We start from the raw sequence: 16,723 nt of genomic DNA on the forward strand, positions 1-16,723 counted from the left end.
CTGATTGAAGCAGGTGAAATCCTTAAAAGACCACTGAGCCCTCTTTGCAGGGAAATTCTCCTTACTGGCCTCACGAAGTAAAAAGCCATATTGGAGAGGTCTACCTGGCAACAAACAAGGAACAGCCTTGCTACAGACTGAATATTTCTGTCCTCCCAGCTCCCAAATTAGTGTGTTAAATCTTAGTGTTCAATGTAATTGTATTTAGAGGTAGAGACTTTGGGAAATGATTACTCGTGAAGGTGGAACCCTCATGAATGGGATTAGTGCCCTCATAAAGGAGTCCTGAGAGAGCTCCCTTGGCCCTGTGCAGTACGAAGAAACAGGAAGAAGAACACCATCCCTGAACCAGGAAACAGGCCCTCACTGGACACTGAATCTGCTACTGCCTTGAATTAGGAATTCCCAGCCTCCAGAACTGTAAGAAACAATATAATAAGATAGTTTAGCAAGATAGGTGAATCTAAGCTCAATATGCAAAATAATTTTATTTCTATAACCTAGCAACAGGAAACGAAATTGACTTTTTAAAATAATATTTATAATAGGATCAAAAGTATCAAATACCTGGGAATAAATCTAAAAAATATCTGCAAGATCCTTGTAGGAAATTTTTTAAACATTGAGAGTTAATCAATTAAAATAGTATTTGGAAAACTCAGTATTATTAGAGAGAAAACTCAAGGAGGGAGAGCAGCAGGCAGAGGGAGAAGCAGGCTCCCCAGTGAGCTCGGAGCTCGATGCAAGACTCAATCTCAGAACCCTGGGATCATGACCTGAACCACCCAGGCATCCCTGATCTCAATTATTATTAGAGAGAAAACTCAAGGAGGGAGAGCAGCAGGCAGAGGGAGAAGCAGGCTCCCCAGTGAGCTCGGAGCTCGATGCAAGACTCAATCTCAGAACCCTGGGATCATGACCTGAACCACCCAGGCATCCCTGATCTCAATTTTATCAGAAGGAAACATAAGAAAAACCTGCACTGAAAGACATTCTACATTACTGGAATTAACTCTTCAAAAAATTAAATGTCATGAAAATCCGGGAAAGACTGACTATGGAACTGTTCAAAACTCAAAGAGACTAAGAGACACAACATCAGAATTAAATACATGGCTCTGAACAGGACCTTCCTTGCTGTAAAGGATATTACAGAAGAGTGACAAAACTTAAAAGAGCATGAGAATTAAATGATTAAATGATAGAATGTATAGAGTGCTTAGGTGGCTCAGTCGGTTAAGCAACTTCCTTGGGCTCACGTCATGATCCCAGGGTCCTGGGATGGTGTTCTATATCAGTCTCTGTTTTCAGCATGGAGCTCGCTTCTCCATCTCCCTTTGCCTGCCACTCTGCCTACTTGTGCTCTTTCTCTCTCTCTGTCAAATAAATAAATAAAATCTTAAAAAAATGTATAGTTAATACAGTTTGAATGGGTGCAGATATATGCATATTTTTAAAAAAATTACATGACAGTTCTGTCAGTGTATTTTCCCTTCCTTAAGATTTTTTTCTTTCTTTTATTAAATTAATTTATTTACTTTAAGAAAAACAGTATTCATTATTTTTTCACCACACCCAGTGCTCCATGCAATCCGTGTCCTCTAGAATACCCACCACCTGGTACCCCAACCTCCCACCCTCGCCCCCGCCACTTCAAAGACCTCAGATTGCTTTTCAGAGTCCATAGTCTCTCATGATTCACCTCCCCTTCCAATTTATCCCAACTCCCTTCTCCTCTCTAACACACCTTGTCCTCCATGCTATTTGTTATGCTCCACAAATAAGTGAAACCATATGATAATTGACTCTCTCTGCTTGACTTATTTCACTCAGCATAATCTCTTCCAGTCCCGTCCATGTTGCTACAAAAGTTGGGTATTCATCCTTTCTGATGGAGGCATAATACTCCATAGTGTATATGGACCACATCTTCCTTATCCATTCATCCATTGAAGGGCATCTTGGTTCTTTCCATAGTTTGGCGATCGTGGCCATTGCTGCTATAAACATTGGGGTACAGATGGCCCTTCTTTTCACGACATCTGTATCTTTGGGGTAAATACCCAGGAGTGCAATGGCAGGGTCATAGGGAAGTTCTATTTTTAATTTCTTGAGGAATCTCCACACTGTTCTCCAAAGAGGCTGCACCGACTTGCATTCCCACCAACAGTGGAAGAATGTTCCCTTTTCTCCACATCCTCTCCAACACATGTTGTTTCCTGTTTTGTTAATTTTGGCCATTCTAAATGGTGTAAGGGGAAATCTCAATGTGGTTTTAATTTGGATCTCCCTGAGGGCTGGTGATGATGAACATTTTTTCATGTGTCTGATAGCCATTTGTAGGTCTTGATTGGAGAAGTGTCTGCTCATATCTTCTGCCCATTTTTTGATATGTTTGCCTGTTTTGTGTGTGTTGAGTTTGAGGAGTTCATTATAGATCCTGGATATCAAACTTTTGTCTGTACTGTCATTTGCAAATATCTTCTCCCATTCCGTGGGTCGCCTCTTTGTTTTTTTGACTGTTTCCTTTGCTGTGCAGAAGTTTTTGATTTTGATGAAGTCCCAAAAGTTTATTTTTGCTTTTGTTTTCTTTGCCTTCGGAGACATATCTTGAAAGAAGTTGCTGTGGCTGATATCGAAAAGATTACTGCCTATGCTCTCCTCTAGGATTCTTATGGATTCTTGTCTCACACTGAGGTCTTTTATCCATTTTGAGTTTATCTTTGTGTACGGTGTAAGAGAATGGTTGAGTTTCATTCATTCTACATATAGCTGTCCCATTTCCCAGCACCATTTATTGAAGAGACTGTCTTTTTTCCACGGTATATTTTTTCCTGCTTTGTCAAAGATTAAATGACCACAGAGTTGAGGGTCCATATCAGGGATCTCTACTCTGTTCCACTGGTCTATGTGTCTGTTTTTATGCCAGTACCATGCTGTCTTGGTGATCACAGCTTTGTGGTAAAGCTTGAAATCAGGTAACGTGATGCCCCCAGCTTCATTTTTGTTTTTCAACATTTCCTTAGCGATTCGGGGTCTCTTCTGATTCCATACAAATTTTTAGGATTATTTGCTCCAGCTCTTTGAAGAATACCGGTGGAATTTTGATCTGAATGGCATTAAAAGTATAGATTGCTTTAGGCACTATAGACATTTTAACAATGTTTATTCTTTGATCCAAGAGCATGGAATGGTCTTCCATCTTTTTGTGTCTTCTTCAATTTCTTTCATGAGTGTTCTGTAGTTCCTCAAGTACAGATTTTTTACCTCTTCGGTTAGGTTTATTCCCAGGTATCTTATGGTTCTTGGTGCTCTAGTAAATGGAATCGATTCTCTAATTTCCCTTTCTGTATTTTCATTGTTAGTGTATAAGAAAGCCACTGATTTCTGTACACTGACTTTGTATCCTGCCACGTTGCTGTATTGCTGTATGAGTTCTAGTAGTTTGGGGGTGGAGTCTTTTGGGTTTTCCATATAAAGAATCATGTCATCTGTGAAGAGAGAGAGTTTGACTTCTTCATTACAAATTTGGATACCTTTTATTTCTCTCTGTTGTCTGATTGCTGTTGCTAGGACTTCTAATACTATGTTGAACAAGAGTGGTGAGAGTGGGCATCCTTGTCTTGTTCCTGATCTCAACGGGAAGGCTACAAGCTTTTTCCCATTGAGGATGATATTTGCTGTGGGTCTTTCATAGATAGATTTGATGAGGTTCAGGAATGTTCCCTCTATCCCTGTACTTTGAAGCATTTTAATCAGGAACGGATGCTGGATTTTGTCAAATGCTTTTTCTGCATCAATTGAGAGGACCATGTGGTTCTTCTGTCTTCTCATATTAATTTGTTGTATCACATTGATTGATTTGCGAATGTTGAACCATCCTTGTAGCCCAGGGATGAATCCCACCTGGTCATGGTGGATAATGTTTTTAATGTGTTGTTGGATCCTGTTTGTTAGGATCTTGTTGAGAATTGTAGCATCCATATTCGTCAGTGATATTGGTCTGAAAATTTCCTTTTTGGTAGGGTCTTTGCCTGGTTTGGGGATCAAGGTAATGCTGGATTCATAGAAAGAGTCTCGAAGTTTTCCTTCTGCTTCAATTTTTTGAAACAGCTTCAGGAGAATAGGTGTTATTTCTTCTTTGAAAGTTTGGTAGAATTCCCCAGGGAATCCGTCAGGTCCTGGGCTCTTGTTTTTTGGGGAGGTTTTTGATCACTGCTTCAAACTCGTTACTAGATATTGGTCTATTTAGGTTGTCGATTTTTTCCTGGTTCAATGTTGGGAGTTTATATTTTTCCAGGAATGCATCCATTTCATCTAGGTTGCTAAGCTTATTGGCATATAACTGTTGATAATAACTTCTGATGGTTGTTTCTACTTCCTTGGTTAGTAGTGATCTCTCCCTTTTCTTTTCTTTTTTTTTTTGGTTTTTAAACTTTATTCATTGAGTTATCTATATGAAATCAACAAGCTCATTATCCTTAGAACATAATTTTTCCCCAAATAGATAAAATGATATACATCAATGAAACTGTGCCTTGGCCACTTTACTTAAAAGAGGTTAAGTGGTTTTTTTTTTTTCAATTTATTTATTTTCAGGAAAAACATTATTCATTATTTTTTCACCACACCCAGTGCTCCATGCAAGCTGTGCCCTCTATAATACCCACCACCTGGTACCCCAACCTCCCACCCCCCCCGCCACTTCAAACCCCTCAGATTGTTTTTCAGAGTCCATAGTCTCTCATGGTTCACCTCCCCCCTTTTCATTCATAATTTTATGAATTGGGCTTTCTCTCTTTTCTTTTGGATTAGTGTGGCCAATGTTTTATTGATCTTATTCTTTCAAAAAACCAGCTTCTAATTTCATTGATACATTCTACTGTATCTCTGGTTTCTACCTCATCGATCTCAGCTCTAATCTTGATGATTTCCCTCTTATGTGTGGAGTTGGTTTGATTTGTTGTTGATTCTCCAATTCTTTTAGGTGTAGAGACAGCTGGTTATTCTGGATTTTTTCAATTTTTTTGAGGGAGGCTTGGATGGCTATGTATTTCACCCTTAGGACTGCCTGTGCTGTATCCCATAGGTTTTGGACCTAAGTGTCTTCATTCTCATTGGTTTCCATGAATTGTTTCAGTTCTTCTTTGATCTCCTGGTTGATCCAAGCATTCTTAGGCAAGGTGACCTTTAGCTTCCAGGTGTTTGAGTTCCTTCTGAACTTTTCCTTGTGATTGAGCTGCAGTTTCAAAGCATTGTAATCTGAGAATATGCAGGGAATCATCTCAGTCTTTTGGTATCAGTTGAGTCCTGATTTGTGACCCAGTATGTGGTCTGTTCTGGAGGAGGTTTCATGTGCACTTGAGAATAATGAGTATTCTGTTGTTTTAGGGTGGAATGTTCTACATATATCTTTGAGGTCCATCTGGTCCAATGTGTCATTCAATGCTCTTGTTTCTTTATTGATTTTCTGCTTTGATGATCTATTTCTGAGAGAGGTGTGTTAAGATCTCCTACGATTAGTGTATTCATATCAATAGGACTCTTTATCTTGATTAACAGTTTTCTTAAGTAATTGGCTGCTCCCATATTGGGAGCATAGATATTTACAATTGTTAGATCATCTTGGTGGATAGTCCCTTTAAGCATTATGTGGTGTCCTTCTTTATCTCTGACTACAGTCTTTAGTTTAAAGTCTAATTTCTCTGATGTGAGAATCGCTACCCCAGCCTTCTTTTGAGTCCCATTGGCATGAAAGATGCTTCTCCACCCCTTCACTTTCAGTCTGGGTGTAACTTTAAGTTCAAAATGGGTCTCTTGTAGACAACATATGGATGGATCCTGTCATTTTATCCAATCTGCAACCCTGTGCCATTTTATGGGTGCATTTAGGCCATTCACATTGAGAGTGATTATTGATAGATACGTTTTTATCGACATTGTGTTACCTTTGAAGTCTTTCTTTCTGTAGACTGTCTCTATATTTCTGTTCAATGCTATTTAGTATTTTTCCTCTTTTATAGAACCCCCCTTAATATTTCCTGCAGTGTCAGCTTGGTGGTTGCATAGTCTTTTAAGCATTGCCGGTCTTGGAAACTCTTTATCTTTCCATCCATTTTGAATGTCAGTCTTGCTGGATAAAGTATTCTTGGCTGCATGTTCTTCTCATTTAGTGCCCTCAATATATCTTGCCAGCCTTTTCTGGCTTGCCAGGTCTCTGTGGACAGGTCTGACGTTATTCTGATGGGTTTCCCTCTGTAAGTAAGGGAGCCTCTTTGCCCTAGTGGCTTTCCAGAGATTATACCTACAATTATAATTTCTCAATTTGACTATCAGGTGTCGTGGTGTTTTTTTGGAATGTATAACCTTGGGTGGAGACCATTCAGCCTCTAGTACATGAACGCTGGTTCCATTCACGAGATTGGGAAAATTTTCACGAAGGACTTGTTCCACTATATCTTCTAGTAGCACATATAATTCTGATGTTGGAATGCTTCATGGCATCATTTATTTCCCTGATTCTGTTTTTGTGGTTTCTAAGCTGTTTGTTCCAGGCTTCCTTCTGATCCTTTCTATATGTTTGTCCTCCAGATCACCTATTTTATCTTCTGTCTCAGTTACCCTAGCTTTGAGAGAGTTTAGATTGGAACTCATTGAGAACATTGTGAACCTCCTCCCTGGTAGCTTTAAGCTCTGCCCTAACATTGTGAACATCATCTCTCATCGCTTTCAGCTCAGCCCTAATCAATTCCGTTTGGTCATCCATAGATTTCTCCAACCTAGCTATTGCCTGGATAATTGTTAGCCTAAATTCTCTTTCTGACATATTGTCTATGTTGATAGCCATTGCCTCTGTTGCAGAAGGTCCATCCTCTGTATTTTTCTTCTGTTGGGCATTCCTCCTCCTAGTCATTTTGGTGGGAGAAGACTGAACAGATGTAGCTGGATGTATCAACTGTGGTGCAGTCAAGGTGCACCCTGGAACACTTCTGAGCAATCAGGATTCCCCACCCAAACTAGAGACAAAAGAAAAGAAAAAGAAAATGAAAGAGAGAGAGAGAGAGAGAGAGAGGGAAGAAAGGGAAGATGAAAGAGAAGGTTCAACAAAAATGGTCCCCAAGGTAAGATTTATGAAGTAGACAAACAAAAACAGACAAACAAAAAGACTGATACAAGTATATGACAAGAGAAAAAAATATACATATAAAGGAAGAACCTCATCAAAAGGAACCCCAAGTGTAAGATTTATATGCTATCAGGACAAACACAAAAACACAGAAACACTGGTGGAAGAAAAAGAGGGAGAGTGGTTATAAATTCTCAGTGTGCATGAGGAAGGTTGTTTTGATTCTTGCTGGATGTATCTTGATATCTTTGTTAAAGGATTCAACTTTCCTAAGATAAAGGGGGATTAAAAATTGGTTTACCTATAGGGGTAGTATTGATTGGGGAAAGGTAGTATTGATTCAAACTTACTTTGGAGTTTAACTCTGTATGAATATTAGAAGATAAAAATAAAAAGGAATAAACTAGGCTAAGCTAAACTAAAATTAAAAAAAGAATTCAAAAAATAGAAATGCAAAAGGAAAACAGGTGTATGTATCAAAAAGTTCAGCTTAGAAGGCGATTATGAAATTTGATGTACTGTACAACTCGCTATGATGGTAAATAGGTTAAAAAAATTACCTATGTATTAAAAAAAAATGAACCAGAATAGTGGCAACGAGTGAAAAATAAAAGTTTTCCTATGAGTTAGTGGTTGTTCTCTTGTAGTCCTTTTTTTTGCCCCCTCTGTTTTTTCTTTCTTGGTATGTTTTCTGGGGGAAGGGTCTGCCACGTGGGTTTTCAGTCAATGATGTTCCCTGTGTTAAGTCCTCCCACCCACCTCAAGGGGGTGGGCTCTGAGGAAACTTTTTTTTTTTCAGGCTTTTGTTCTTTGGCGGTTTTTATGTTTGTTCACTTTTTTTTCTCTCTCTCGCACTTTGACTGCTTTTGATGGTTTTTGTAGTTTTAGAGGAAAGCAAACCACACCCTGATCTCCCTCTCAGAGAGAAGCCTCAGTCTGGCTGCAGAGCCTAAATAAGTTTCCCCTTGGCTGCTGGCAGAGCAGGTTCCGAGTCGCGGTCCCTGGGGATGTAGGATCTTTTGCTTATACCTTAAGCCAAGGCCGTGGCAGCTGTCTGGGCAGCTCCAGACCACCAGAGAGGTTCCAAGCAGCAATAGCACACTGAGATTTTCCCGCTGGCCAGGGCTGGGAGTGCCTGGTCTTTCTGGGTCTAAGAACGCCCGGCTTGTGCGCACCAATTTCAGGGGAGACTGTGGGTTGCGCGCGGGTCTCAGGCTCTGAGAATGGGGTGCAGGTCCTAAAGCACCAGGCTAGGCCCTCCGCGAACCTCTCTGGGGGGAAGAGTTTGGTCTGAAACAATGGCGCGTATCAAAGGGCACCGGCTGGGCCTTTGTATCTCTCTCAGGGGAGTATCTCAGACTCTATAGCAGGGCTCACATGTTCTGTCGCCCAGCGTGGCTCCCATCCCCTCACAGGAAATGGACCCCTCGCATTCTCGGGTGTGCTGGCGGCTTAGGGACCAAGAGCTGGTTTCTCCGCCGCACTCTCTCTGCCTCAGCACCAGGGGAGGCTGTCCTGGGACTGGGGACTTAAGCCCCTATCCCTAGCCACCCTGATTCCCACAATTTCCCCCTGCAATCCTTTGCTCTTTTGGAGTGCTTTCAACCAGTCTCTAAGTTAATGCTGGTCCCCAGACGCAGGGCACTCTCGCTTGATTGGGGTATTACTTTCCAACCAGTCACCTCTGGTGGCTCCCTCCCCCTTTTGTTTATCTGCTGACATCAGTCTACCGTTCCCACTCAGCTTTACCTGCCCACTGGCATCTTCTGCCCCTGTAGAGATCCAGACGTGTAATCTCAGGCTGATTTCATGGGTGATCAGAGTTCTTTGGTAGGTAATCAGCTCACTTTGGGGTATAGGCTGAAAAGACGCCTCTTCCTACTTCCCCGCCATCTTGTACCCCCTTCCTTATGATTTTAATAACACTTTCTTTTCTAGCTTATTATAAAAATATAATATGGGATACATATAACAAACAAAACTCAGGCTAATTAACTGTTTTTGTAAAAGTTAGTTTTCTGGTCAATAGCAGATTAGTACTCAAGTGCCTGGGGAGTCAAAAGTTATTCACATATTTCTGACTGCAAATGGTCAGTGCCCTTAACCCCTGCAATTATTCAAGGGTCAACTGTATTAGAATTGTCTGATTGTCAAGGTTGTACAGTAGTTATGTGGAATGTACTGACTTGTAGGATATAAATGCATAATTTAACAATTGTCTTGCAAATGTTCTTTTTTTTCTTCTAATTTTAAGACTCTTTGTCTTAAAATTAATGTCTGTCTAAATCTCTAGGTTCATATGTAGTAATAAAAATTGGAAAATACCAAAAAGTTCTCAATTAACATGACTGAAGTATTCATGAAAACTGGGTTGGTTGGGTGCTGTTTAGAAAGCTGGTATTTGGGCTGCCTGAAGCATGTAAAACACAATAATGCTGATTTCCACATTAAAAAAAATCTGCTTAAAAGTTAATTAGCTACCAAAACATAGCTAAAATATTATATAAACTTTCATTACACACATGATCCAAAAATATTTTCCTTTAAGAAAGATTTTTGCATATCATCCATTTAATAGGAAACTATTAAAATGTTGTATAAACATCCAGTAAATAAATTTCTACTATTTATGTTTCAGATGCTATACTTTTTCTTCAGAAACTCTGAGTATTCTCTGTGTGATTTCAGTACGTCATCACAATTTATATGACTTTCAAAAGTAGATTCTAGAAAGGTGGTCCCACCAGATGAGCCTGATTCAAATTCAGCAGCACCTGAAAAGAAAAAGAATTACAGTCTTTATCTAAAATACTTCATTCTTAACTAAAAGTTATTAAAAAAAACAAAGTTGAAGCTTTATGAGTGTTATGAAGAATGAAAAACATCTAATACAACTACAATATAAAATACAAGATTACTTTTAAATCTATTTTGCTCACAGTTGCCCACTGAGGTAATTGCTATTGTGGATAAATATCAGAGATTCTGTTTTTCTCATTACAAGATGATAACAGAGCCCACCCGTGAACAATCATGTACGACAGACTGAAAAAATCAAACAGGCAATTTTCAGAGTTGAACATAAGAACATACAGAAGGAAAACCCTAGTTTTCTATGAATATTGTCTGCTTTTTGGTGGAGGGGATATGTAAGCTGATATCTGAAGGACAGGTAAGAAGCATGCCAGGTGGAGGGAAGATTCATATACAAAGAACATACACAGAGAGTGAGGAAGAACACTTGTGGAATTGCAAGTAGTCAATGCTGAAGAGGTGCAAGAGCAAAGCAGCAGAGTAGGGTAAATGTTAGCGATAGAGAAGGCTGAAAAATCTGACAAGAACCAAACTGATTTGGGTGTTTTTATTCCATGTATGGAGCTTGGAATTTTATCCAATGGCAAAAGGTAAATCAATGACAAAATCAATGACTGGAGGTTTAATTGTCACCTGTCAAGTGATGGCTATTTGAACTATAATTGCTTAAGTAAGTATCACCTAAGACAAGACTGCTTTTTTTCTTTTTTTTTTAAAATTTGGTTTTATATCATTAGCAGAAATAAGGATTTAAGAAAGTCCTCATAGGGGCACCTGGGTGGCTCAGTGGGTTAAAGCCTCTGCCTTGGGCTCGGGTCATGATCCCAGGGTCCTGGGATAGAGCCCCACGTTGGGCTCTCTGCTTAGTGGGGAGCCTGCTTCCCCCTCTCTCTCTGCCTGCCTCTCTGCCTACTTGTGATCTCTCTGTCAAATAAACAAAATCTTAAAAAAAAAAAAGAATGTCCTCATATTCAGGTTGATAGTTCCAGAGGGATGGCAGAAGTGAAGGAAGATTACAGCTTGAAATAACATATAAATAGACATTTGGAGATTTTTTTTTAAGTCTGAAAAATGATGACTAAATGAGGAATAAGTATGTTCCTCATTAAGTTTATGTTTTACATTTTTATTAGATATATATTAAAAAAATTAACATAGTACCTATTATCCAAACAATAGAAAGCAATGGATTTACCATTCATAGTTTATTTCAGAAATCAATGACCATCTTAATTCAGAAATTTGGCAACATACCTTCTTCTAGTTCTCTAGTTATATTTTTTTCCAACTCTTGCTGCTTCTGAAATAAGTCAAATATTTATAATGTTCAAGTTAAACAAGACACATAATTGTAGGAATTATATATAGCTTATGAAATGTGAACTTAAAATAACACTATTAGACATTAAAACTAAGTTAGGGATTGCTTAAATAGAAAGATAATCACATAAATAAAATAAATCCCTACTTATTTTAATCTTAGGTAACAGAAGAAAGAGATATAACACTATTTAGATAAATCTGATAAAAAGTACAATTAATATTGGTCTATTAAATATACGTAATTTCTGGGAGAAGAGGAATATGGCAGAGGCATAGGGGGCCATAGTTTTGTCCAGTCCCTGGAATTCAGCTAGATAGCTTTCAAATCATTCTGAACACCTGTGAACTCAATCTGAGATCTAAGAAAAGAACTGTGATAATTCTACAAATAGAAAAGTGACCACATTCTGCAAGGTAGGAGGTGTGGAGTGGAGAAATGAATCCAAGGTGATACATGGGAAGATAAATTGTTGGGGGGATGCATAGACTGCTTATCAGAAAGTGATATAGTAGTGGTGTGCAAACAGGAACTTTTTTGTTTTTGTTTTTTTGTTAAGAGATTTTATTTATTTGAGAGAGAGAGAGAGACCACGTGCACAAAGGGAGAAGCTGACTCTCCACCGAGCAGGGAGCCCAGTGGTGGGGCTTGATCCCAGACCATAACCTGAGCCAAGAGCACAAACAGGAACTTTTATACGTATAATCTGGTGAGGGACATCCCTGCTTGAAAAGCACTCAGGTGGAGAAGTGGGGTAGAATCCTAGGTAGAACTGCCTGATCTCAGGATCCCCGGGGTCACACAAAATGGGGTGCCTGAGTATGGGAGAGTTCCCAGGAGTTTCAGCAGGGAAACCAGCTGCAATCAAAGAGCGGAGGAGGGGGCTTTCAGCTCAGTGTTGCCATTAACCACAAACCCCAGACCATTGGGTAACCACTCTCAGAGCAGGGCCAAACATGCAGAAGAACCAGGACAAGACCTCCTCCCTCCCCCTAGAGGACTGGCATGAATGCAGCCACAGAAGACTGCAAAGTTTAGAAACTCCAAAGGGGGTTGCATGGCTGAGATAAAAATGCTCAAAGGCTGGGTGTACACAGAGTGCATACAGAAACCAGGGAGACGAGAGTGTTTGACAGCTCTTCTGTGAGGGCACACTGAAGAGTGGAGGGTGCCTGCTTTCAGCTCTAGGGCTGGACACTGGGAGGCTCACATTTTTATTCTAATCCTCTCAAGCAGTGCAGAAAACCAGCAGGGAACGAAAGCCACAGAGAGGAATCTGGAGGCCCTAAATTAGCCTGGACCCCTGGCAAGGGCAGTGCAATACCATCAGGGCAAAGACCTCTGAGAATTAGCGCAACAGGCCCCTCCCCCAGAAAATCAGCAAGAACTTCCTGCTAGGATCAAGTTTAAGGACTCACAGACAACTGCAAAACTCTAGTGCTGGGGGAAAATACTATATAGACTCCGTGGCTCCTTAAACTTTCAAGTTTAATTTTCTTTTTCTTTTTCCATTACAACCAATTTCTCATTTTATCAACTCAGGTTTTTAAAACATTTTTTATTTTAATTTTTATAGATACATCCTATCCTTTCATAGTGCTTAAATTTATTTTTGCATATATATATATTTTTCTTTCTTTACAATTTTGGGATGTAGTTTCCTCTAAGAAACAGACCAGAATATACCCAGAATCTAGTGTATTGCTCTGTTCTCATCAACTGTCTGATTATATTCTTGCTTTTTAAATATTTATTTATTTATTTATTTATTTTGGTTTATACAGATTATAGAGATTTGGTTTATAGAGATTATATTTCTCTGGGGTTGTTGTTGTTATTTTAGTATTTTGTTCTCTCATTTTCTATTCTTCTCTAGACAGAATGACTAGATGGAAAAATCACCTGAAATAAGAGAATAGGAGGTACGACTGTCAGTTACCTAATCAGTATGGATATAACTAAATGGCAGAATTAGAGTTTAGGATAACAAGTATAAAAATACTAGGTGGGCTTGAACGAAGCACAAAAGACACTGGAGAATCCCTTTCTGGAGAAATAAAAGAACAAAAATATTACCAAGTTGAAATCAAAAGGTTATTAAGGGGATGCAATAAAAAAAAATGGAGGCTTTACTTCTGGAAACAGTATGGAGGTTCTCCAAGAGTTTAATATATGATCTAGTAATTGTACTGCAAGGTATTTTCCCCAAAGATGCATCAGGGAAATACAAATCAAAACCACAATGAGATATCACCTCACACCAGTCAGAATGGCTAATGCTGGCGGGAATGCAAGCTAGTGCAACCACTCTAGAAAACAGCATGGAGGTTCCTCAAAATGTTGAAAATAGAACTGCCCTATGACCCAGCAATTGCACTACTGGGTATTTACCCTAAAGATACAAACGTAGTGATCCAAAGGGGCACTTGCACCCGAATGACTATAGTAGCAATGTCCACAATAGCCAAACTATGGAAAGAACCTAGATGTGCATCAACAGATGAATGGATAATGAAGATGTGGTATGGGGTGCCTGGGTGGCTCAGTGGGTTAAGCCGCTGCCTTCGGCTCAGGTCATGGTCTCAGGGTCCTGGGATCGAGTCCCGCATCAGGCTCTCTGCTCAGCAGGGAGCCTGCTTCCCTCTCTCTCTCTGCCCGCCTCTCCATCTACTTGTGATTTCTCTCTGTCAAATAAATACGTAAAATCTTAAAAAAAATGAAGAAGAAGAAGTGGTATATATACACAATGGAATACTATGCAGCCATCAAAAGAAATGAAATCTTGCCATTTGCGACAACATGGATGGAACTAGAGTGTATCATGCTCAGCAAAATAGGTCAAGCAGAGAAAGACAACTATCATATGATCTCCCTGATATGAGGAAGTGGTGATGCAACATGGGGGCTTAAGTGGGTAGGAGAAGAATAAATGAAACAAGATGGGATTGGGAGGGAGACAAACCATAAGTGACTCTTAATCTCACAAAACAAACTGAGGGTTGCTTGGGGGAGGGGGGTTGCGAGAAGGGGGGTGGGGTTATGGACATTGGGGAGGGTATGTGCTTTGGTGAGTGCTGTGAAGTGTGTAAACCTGGCGATTCACAGACCTGTACCCCTGGGGATAAAAATATATGTTTATAAAAAATAAAAAAATTTAATAAAAAAAGAAGATGTCTCCATCAGAAAGGATGAATACCCAACTTTTGTAGCAACATGGATGGGACTGGAAGAGATTATGCTGAATGAAATAAGTCAAGCAGAGAGAGTCAATTATATGGTTTCACTTATTTGTAGAGTATAACAAATAGCATGGAGGACAAGGGGCGTTAGAGAGGAGTAGGGAATTTGGGTAAATTGGAAGGGGAGGTGAACCATGAGAGACTATGGACTCTGAAAAACAGTCTGAGGGGTTTGAAGTGGCGGGGGAGGTTGGGGTACCAGGTGGTGGGTATTATAGAGGGCATGGCTTGCATGGAGCACTGGGTGTGGTGAAAAAATAATGAATAATGTTTTTCTGAAAATAAATAAATAAAAAAAATAAAAAAAAGATGTGGTGTATTACAAATGAAATATTACAAAGCCATCAAAAAGGATGAACTCTTAACAATTTACATTGATGTGGATGGAAACGGAGCGTACTATACTGAGAGAAATAAGTCAATCACGGAAAGGCAATTATCATATTGTTTCATACATATGGGGAATATAAGAAAAAGTGCATAGAATCATAGGGGAAGGTAGGGAAAACTAAATGGAAGAAATCAAAGAGGGAGACAAATCATGATGAGAGACTCTTAACTATTGGAAACAGACATTTGCTGAAGGGGAGGTGGGATGGGGGTAGGGGTAATTGGGTGATGGGCATGAAGGAGGGCATGTGATGTGTAGAGCACTGGGTATTACATACAACTGATGGTTAACTGAACACTATATCTGAAACTGATATATCATATATCAGCTAATTGAATAGAAATTTTAAAAAATTCACCACGTACATAATGGGTAATGGAGAAATAAAACCCTACTTATCTTTTACACACTTACTGAGCTATAATTAACTAATAAATATTAACTATTTCAAATTTTAAAAATTGGAGGCTCTAACTGCTAGGATAAATGACACAGAAAGGAGAAGTAGTGACAAAGAAGACAAAATGATGGAGAATAAAGAAGTTGAGAAAAAAAGAGAGATAAACAATTACTGGATCAGTAATTCAAGGGGAGGGGAGAATTCAAGAGATAAGTGATATCATAAAGCAAAGCAATATTAGAATAACTGGGATCCCAGAAGAGGAGGAAAGGGTGTGTGGAAGAAGGTATATCTGAGAAATTACAGCAGAGAACATCTATAATCCGTGGAAGAAAAAAGTCATTCAAATCCAGGAGGCACAGAGAAACCCCTTCAATTTCAATAAGAATAGGCCAACACCTTGATATATAGTAGTGAAGCTTGCAAATTTCAGAGACAAAGAGAAAATCCAGAAAGCAGCTCGGGACATGCCAGAAAGGACTGGCATGGTATAGTCAGGGTGCTAAACCAGAAAAATATGCAGCCAAGAATACGTTACCAGCAGGGCTGTCATTCAAAATAGAAGGAGAGATAAAGAGTTCCCAGGACAGAAAGAAATTAAAAAATTTGTGACCTCCACACCAGCCCTGCAAGAAATACTAAAGGGAATCCTGCAAGCAAAGAGAGAGCCCCAAAGTGTCATAGACCAGAAAGGAATAGAGACAATGTACAGAAACAATGATATTACAGGTAATACAATGGCACTCAATTCATATCTTTCGATAGTTAGCCTGAAAGTAAATGGGCCACATTCCCCAATCCAAAGACACAAGGTATCAGATTGGATAAAAAAGCAAGACCCATCAATATGCTGTCTGCAAGAGACTCATTTTAGACCCAATAACACCTCCAGATTGAAAGTGAGGGGGTGGAAAACCATTTACTGTGCTAATGGACATCAAAAGAAAGCTGGGCTGGCAATCCTTTTATCAAATTAGATTTTTTTTTCAATTTATTTATTTTCAGAAAAACATTATTCATTATTTTTTCACCACACCCAGTGTTCCATGCAAGCCGTGCCCTCTATAGTACCCACCACCTGGTACCCCAACCTCCCACCCCCCCCACCACTTCAAACCCCTCAGATTGTTTTTCAGAGTCCATAGTCTCTCATGGTTCACCTCCCCTTCCAATTTACCCAAATTCCCTACTCCTCTCTTACACCCCTTGTCCTCCATGCTATTTGTTATGCTCCACAAATAAGTGAAACCATATGATAATTGACTCTCTCTGCTTGACTTATTTCACTCAGCATAATCTCTTCCAGTCCCGTCCATGTTGCTACAAAAGTTGGGTATTCATCCTTTCTGATGGAGGCATAATACTCCATAGTGTATATGGACCACATCTTCCTTATCCATTCTTCCGCTGAAGGGCATCTTGGTTCTTTCCA

General features: G+C 39.5%; 1 protein-coding gene across 3 annotated transcripts in view; it reads right to left on the reverse strand.

Annotated features, from left to right (window-relative positions):
- Positions 1 to 9,679: 9,679 nt before the first annotated feature.
- The window catches only part of LOC122891088 (ankyrin repeat domain-containing protein 26-like), a 127,219-nt gene continuing 120,175 nt past the window's right edge, over positions 9,680 to 16,723 (reverse strand). Inside the window, exons 28-29 of one of the 3 annotated variants that reach the window (XM_044226479.1) lie at positions 11,195 to 11,240; positions 9,680 to 9,900 (exon numbers count right to left, since the gene is read on the reverse strand). In XM_044226479.1, the coding sequence (XP_044082414.1) occupies positions 9,761 to 9,900; positions 11,195 to 11,240 (186 nt within the window). In that variant the 3' untranslated portion in view covers positions 9,680 to 9,760. The remainder of the gene's footprint in view (positions 9,901 to 11,194; positions 11,241 to 16,723) is intronic. The other 2 variants (XM_044226481.1, XM_044226480.1) reach the window with 2 other exon arrangements.

This window comes from Neovison vison, chromosome 12 (genome assembly GCF_020171115.1).
Source record: "Neovison vison isolate M4711 chromosome 12, ASM_NN_V1, whole genome shotgun sequence".
NCBI lineage: Eukaryota > Metazoa > Chordata > Mammalia > Carnivora > Mustelidae > Neogale > Neogale vison.